The sequence below is a fragment of the Tupaia chinensis genome, unplaced genomic scaffold (genome assembly GCF_000334495.1).
Source record: "Tupaia chinensis unplaced genomic scaffold, TupChi_1.0 Scaffold000255_1, whole genome shotgun sequence".
NCBI lineage: Eukaryota > Metazoa > Chordata > Mammalia > Scandentia > Tupaiidae > Tupaia > Tupaia belangeri.
Window position 1 is genome coordinate 1,045,309 of NW_006159735.1, and position 6,226 is coordinate 1,051,534.

Below are 6,226 nucleotides of genomic sequence, written 5' to 3' on the forward strand. Positions count from 1 at the left end.
TCTCCCTCCCTGTCCCTCTCTGGTCAAATTTAAATAAATAAATAAAATAAAGTTAAGCAAAATAGTTCTTTTCAAAAATAAATAAATGATTGAAAGAAAAAAGAAAAAAGTAAATAAAATAGTACTATAGGGGCCGGTAGGTGGCATGATGGCTAGGGCACTGGACTCCCACATGGCCGACCGCAGTTAAGAGTCCTGGACCTGGTAGCTTTCTTTCTTGTCCCTCTCTCTTTCTCTCACTGGTCAAATTAAAAAATAATAAGGTGCCAATAGGCAGCATGGCAGTTACATCACTAGACTCCTACATGATCAACCACAGTTCACATCCCAGAACCGGTTAAAAATCACACTGGGCATGTGTGCGTGCATGCCCAAGATTTCAGGAGAAGAATGGAGGAGATGGGATGATGGCATGGCCGTCCCTCCCATCCCCCCAGGGAGGGACGTGATTTCTCACTTTCCCTCTCAGTATGGATCTCTGTCTCTCTCTCTCTTCCTCTCCGACAAGTGCACATGTCCTAAGGCAAAAACCTCTTTTAAAAATGTGACAATAATAATCTAATTAAATAATTAAATAATCATTAAATTAAATAATTATTTTTTGAAAAATAGTACTATAAAATAGCGTACTGCCAGCTCTATAACCTATCAGTTAAAGAAGCCAGATCCCACATGGCCAACTGTGGTACAAATTCCAGCAGCAGTGGCTTGAAAACCATACTATGCATATGTGCAGGCATGCCCCAATCCCAACAGGACAGAGAGAGAGAGAAGGGACTGGTGCATGACCACATTACTCTGGGAGGCGTTTTCTCCCTCTCCATCTCTTTCGCTCTGGTAAGAGCAAGAACCCTCTAACAATTTTTTTAAAAAAAAGGAAAGAAAAAAAATAGTATTAAAAATGCTGGTTCATTTTCAACATTTTCATTTTTGAAATACGTCAACCAAAATTTCAACTAAAGAGAATGTTTATCATTTATTTTATATCTCATTTAATTTCAAAAGAGTTTGCAGTGGTATTAATAAAATATTTATAGAATAATAAAATCATTAAACAAAGCAGTAAAACTATAGCTGATTAGTATTTAAGAACAATAATTTTCCAGGTCCAGCATGTGGTGTGGTGATTAAAGGTGCTGGACTTCCACATAGCTGACCACAGTTCAATTCCTGGACCTGGTGGCTTGCTTTATCACTCCCTCTCTTTCTTTCTCTGTCTCTCTCTGATCAAACTGGAAAATAATAATAATAAAGTTCAATAAAATAATTCTTTTTTTAAAAAAAAGAACAATAATTTTCCAGAGATGTTGTAAAAGGGAGAAGACAGACATCTGTAAATTTTACCCCTTTCCTGAAGATAAAACTAACTTTAACTCTGCTCAAAATATCAGTAATATCACTTGCACTTCCTAAAATTTAACACTTATTTTATGCTCCCTTACTCTTCATCCTCTTTATCCTATGTGACAAGAGTTGTATGGTTTCTATTTTCAGATTCCCATTCAGATTCTTGCTTTTCCTGTTAAAATTCCCCTAAGTCTTGAATCTCACCAATTCAAATCACTTCTGGGGGGAAAAAAAATCAATCACTGCAGCAGCCTCCTAGCAGAAGTCACTACCTCAAATTTTTCCTCATCCTAAAGCATTCTGAACACTTTTATTTTTATTCATGACAGAGAGCACATGCGTATGCATGAGCAAGTCAGAGAGAAGACACCCAGACAGCGCCTAGTTATGCGGCAATCTTTTTTCCTCCATTTCTCCATCCCAGGATCCTAGGCGTGTGGGCCCAAACGCAGCATGAAGCCACAGGGCAGGGACTCAAACCGCAGTCAGTTACATTAGAGACAGTTTGCTCTACACAGAACCCACCTGCTGTGCCACAGGCCTGGCCCTCGAACAATTCTTTTAGAAGGTGGTTTCCCAGTGTCACTCTCCTGATAAAGAACCTTAAACCAGTTATCTTGGGACCAGCAGACGGCATAATGGTTCTGTCGCTGGACTCCCATGTGGTCGATGGCAGTTCAAGTCTCAAACCCAGCGGCTTAAAACTCACACTGGGCGTGTGTGCATGCATGCCCCAAAGTCCCAGGAGGAAAATGAAGGAGAAGGGACTGTGGCATGACCATCCTCACTGGGGAGTGATTTCTTGCTTTCTGTCTCTCTGTCTCTGTCTGTCTCTCCAATGAGCATATGCACAACCTATAGCAAAAAAATCTCTTAAAAACAAAACAAAACAAAAAACAGTAATCTTAGGGCCAGAAAGGTTAAGTAAGGTGGCTAGAGCCCACATGGTCGACTTCACTGTTCAAGTCCCTGACCCAGTGGGTTAAAAATCATGCCAGGCACGTGTGAGTGCATGTCCAAAATCCCAGGAGGAGAAGGAACTGTGGCATGGCCATCCCCACTAAAGCATGACATCTCACTTGCCTTCTCACTGTCTCTTGCTATCTAGCTATCTCTCTCTCTCTGGTAAAGCATACACTCACTATGACAAAAAACTTAAAAAAATGAAAGAAAGAAAGAAAGGAAAAAAAAGACCTTTTATACCCTGCTTTCACCCAGCCACTCATATCCTGCGTCACATACTCTGGGTTCCTTGCAACTTGATCTCAGAACCTCTAGGGGCTGGGCCAAAGAATTTTAGCCCAGACAAACCTTATACACGCTGGGATTGAAAACCTACTGGAGGGGGAACCAGCAGTTAGCGTAATGGCTATGTCGCTGGACTCCCACAGAGTCGACCGCAGTTCGCATCCCAGACCCGGTGGCTTAAAACTCACGCCGGGCGCATGTGCGTGCGTGTCCAAGATCCCGAGAGGAGAATGGAGGAGAAGGGATTGCGGCGTGGCCATCCCCCCTGGGGGGTGATTTCTCACTTTCTGTCTCTCTGTCTCTCTCTGTCTGTCTGGCAAGTGCACATGCCCTATAGCAAAAACCTCTCCAAAAAAAAAAAAAAGAAAACCTACTGGAGGGACCAGCGGGTGGTGTGGTGGTGAAGGCGCTGGACACTCCCACATGGCCGACCGGGGTTCAAGTCCTGAATCTGGTGGCTTGCTTTCTCACTTCTTCTCTCTCACTCTCACCCTGTGTCTCTCTCTGGTCAATTAAAAAAAAAAAAAAAGATAAATAAAAAATGAAAGAATATAAATAATTATTTTAAAAATTTAAAAAAAGAAAACCTACTGGAACAAAAGCCTTTTACAACATGACCTTTGCTCCCAGTCTCATCACCAACCCTCTCCACCAACAACACTCAATCCCTTTTGGGATCCGTCTTGCTCTCACCTGACTCCATGGCACTCCTCTCTCACTGGGAAGTCCGAGCTGTCCCCTTAGCACCATGACCTCATACAGATACGAGCTGCATGTGGAAGAGCAGGTTAGCTCCAAATAAACAAGGAAGGATAAAGAAAGGGAAGACACAAAAGTATACCATGGGAAGAGAGCAAACGGAGTCAAAAGGAGTCAAGGAGTAAGTTGCTGGGCTGGGACTTAAAGACAAATGACAGGAGAAATGTGCTAATGGCCTGAGAAAATGCTTCTCAAGGGGCCCTGTGAGTAGGGTATATTTGTATATTTTTATTTAATAAATAAAAACCTGTAGGGAAGTGGCAAGAAAAATTTATAAGGAATCTGTGAGGAGGTCCAGTACATCTCCAACATTGAGTTACACACATTGGCTTAAATGACCCATATGTGTAAAATTTGTAGTTACTGGGGGCCAATAGGTGGCATGGTGGTTAGGGCACTGGACTCTGACATGGTTGACCTCAGTTCAAGTCCCTGACCTGGCAACTTACTTTCTCACCCCTCTCTCTTTTTCTCTCTGGAGAGCATGTGTGCCCTCTAGTAAATTTAAAAAATAATGATAATAGGGGACCAGCAGTTAGCCTAATGGCTATGTCGCTGAACTCCATGCAGTCAACCGCAGTTGAAGTCCCAGACCCATTGGCTTAAACTCATACCCAAGATCCTGAGAGGATAAATGAAGGAAAAGGGATTGCTGCGTGGCCATCCCCCCAGGGTGTGATTTCTCACTTTCTATCTCTCTGTCTGTCTTTCTGGCGAGTGCACATGCCCTATAGCAAAAACCTCTCAAAAATAATAATAATAATAAAATAAATAAATAATGATAATAAGCAAAATTAAATAGATGATTCTTAAAAAAAAAAGAATTTAAAAATTCATCATCATTAAGATGAACACAGTAATTTCACTACTAACAATGACAGGAGGAGGGTGGAGGAAAGTAGTGGTACAGTAAAACACGATATTGAAACGGGCCCAGGTTTAAGGCCAGAGACCTCCCTAAGTACACTGGCCATGCGCGTGCCCATGATCCCGGCTGGGTAACAGCTGGGGTGAATCGGGGCATCAAGACCCTGTAAGGGGCACTGTCTCTGTCTCTCTCTCTCTCTCTCACGAAAGAAATAAGCTGGGAAAAAAGGGGGGAGAGGGAGTGGGTGAAACCCAGAAAACCTGTAGAAATGTGTGTGATTAGCTGAGTTCTCCACTAGTACTTTGTTGGGCTCCTTGAGGAAAGGAACCTTACTTGTAACACCCTTCACATTCTCTGACTCACTGTATTATTCCCATTTAGAACTGTTTCATATCCTATGCAATGAATAGGAACATCAAACACTGGATTTAAGTCTCCATTTTACAAACCTATACCCCTCAGTTAACTACAGCATATCATTCCATTTTGCAATGTCACTGTCACCAGAGCTAGCGAACATTTTCTGCAAAGAGCCCAACAGTAGACATTTTAGGCTTTGCAAGCAATATGGTCTCTGCAGCAACTACTTCTCTCTGCTACTGTGGCGCCAAGGCACACAGACAATAGGTGAACAAAACCAACGTGACTGTGATTCAAAAAAACGTTCTGAATTTTCCCAGTCATTTAAAAGTATAAACACTACCTCACCTCACAGGGAAGACAAACACAGGTTTCAGGCATATGTGGTCAGTAAGTCAACCTGAGCACTCACTTAAAGACAACTATAGGGTCAGCCACAGTGCCACAGAGCCACAGAGGTAACTCAAAAGTCCACAATGCTGAAGCCACATGGAAGGTCCTCTGTTTGTGTCCTGAGGTTTCCCTGTACACTCTCACAAACACACCCTTAATCTAGGCAGGCTGAGTTTGGAGGATCTCAGTGTGAAGACTACTGGAGTGTCTCTCTCTCTGTTTCCCTCCCTCTCTTTCATGGTGAAAATAAATTTAAAAAATAAATAAATAAAAAAGAAGAAAGAAAGAAAGAAAGAAAGAAAAAGACCCAACTGTACAACCCTCACACTATTCCATAGTGCCAAGGCACCACAATTGACTTGATTTGCAAGTCTGTCTGCTAAGCCACAACTGCGTGATGGCCTCTGGGAAATGAACAATTAGGCATTCTTTTTAACTTAAAACCATTCCGTTTCACCCACGTTCAAACTTTAAACAACGGAAAAAAAAACTTGCTTATCTAGTTTCTGATTTAAAACACTGAAGGAAGGAAAAGAGGATTTTAAGTAGTTGTGTGAGTGGAACAAAGAACAAGGACAACGGTTACACTGATGTCAAATGTCAAAAGAATCCATTACGATGAGCCTCCAGTCTCGGTCCCAATTTCTCTCCCACAGATTCAAAAACTAAACATTAAACAGTAGCCTTCAAGAGCGATGACATATCCTAAACGCATTCTCATATTTATAAGAAATGCACAATACCAAAGACATGAATAATACAACCAAAGTATATTGTAATGAGGAAATACTAAATTATAAGGAAAAAATGGTATTATTCAACAATTATAAGTAAAGCCAAGGAATAAAATGAAATACAGCTGAAACACATTATCTTTTAAAGGATAAAAACTTTTCTCAAATTCATTCATTTATTCATTCATAAATATTTATGTTATGCCTGAAGAATGCAAGGCACTTGGAATACAGAGTTGGGCAAGGAATAAGTGTCCAAAACAGACATGATCTGGGACCTCGTGGGCCTACATTATCTTCCCTTTCCTCCGAAATCCATTCTTTTTCTTTCTCCTGAGGAGATAACATGGTGAGCCAGCAGGTGGTGTGGTGTTTAAGGGTGTTAGCTCTCTCACATAGCTTACTGTGGTTCGAGTCCTGGAACTGGTGGTTTGCTTTCTTGCTTTTCCTCTCCCTCTTTTACTCTGTCCTTCTCTGGTCAAATTACAATAAATAAATAAATAAAGTCCAATAAAAT

General features: G+C 41.4%; 1 protein-coding gene across 4 annotated transcripts in view; it reads right to left on the bottom strand.

Moving 5' to 3' along the window:
- The window catches only part of SRPK2 (SRSF protein kinase 2), a 295,143-nt gene that overhangs the window by 237,763 nt on the left and 51,154 nt on the right, over window positions 1-6,226 (bottom strand). For 2 of the 4 annotated variants that reach the window (XM_027772124.1, XM_027772120.1), the window contains exon 1: window positions 3,289-3,313. The exons of the other annotated variants lie outside the window; for them this stretch is intronic. In XM_027772124.1, the coding sequence (XP_027627925.1) occupies window positions 3,289-3,298 (10 nt within the window). In that variant the 5' untranslated portion in view covers window positions 3,299-3,313. Of the gene's footprint in view, window positions 1-3,288; window positions 3,314-6,226 lie in introns of those variants that run through there. 4 annotated transcript variants of the gene reach the window in all.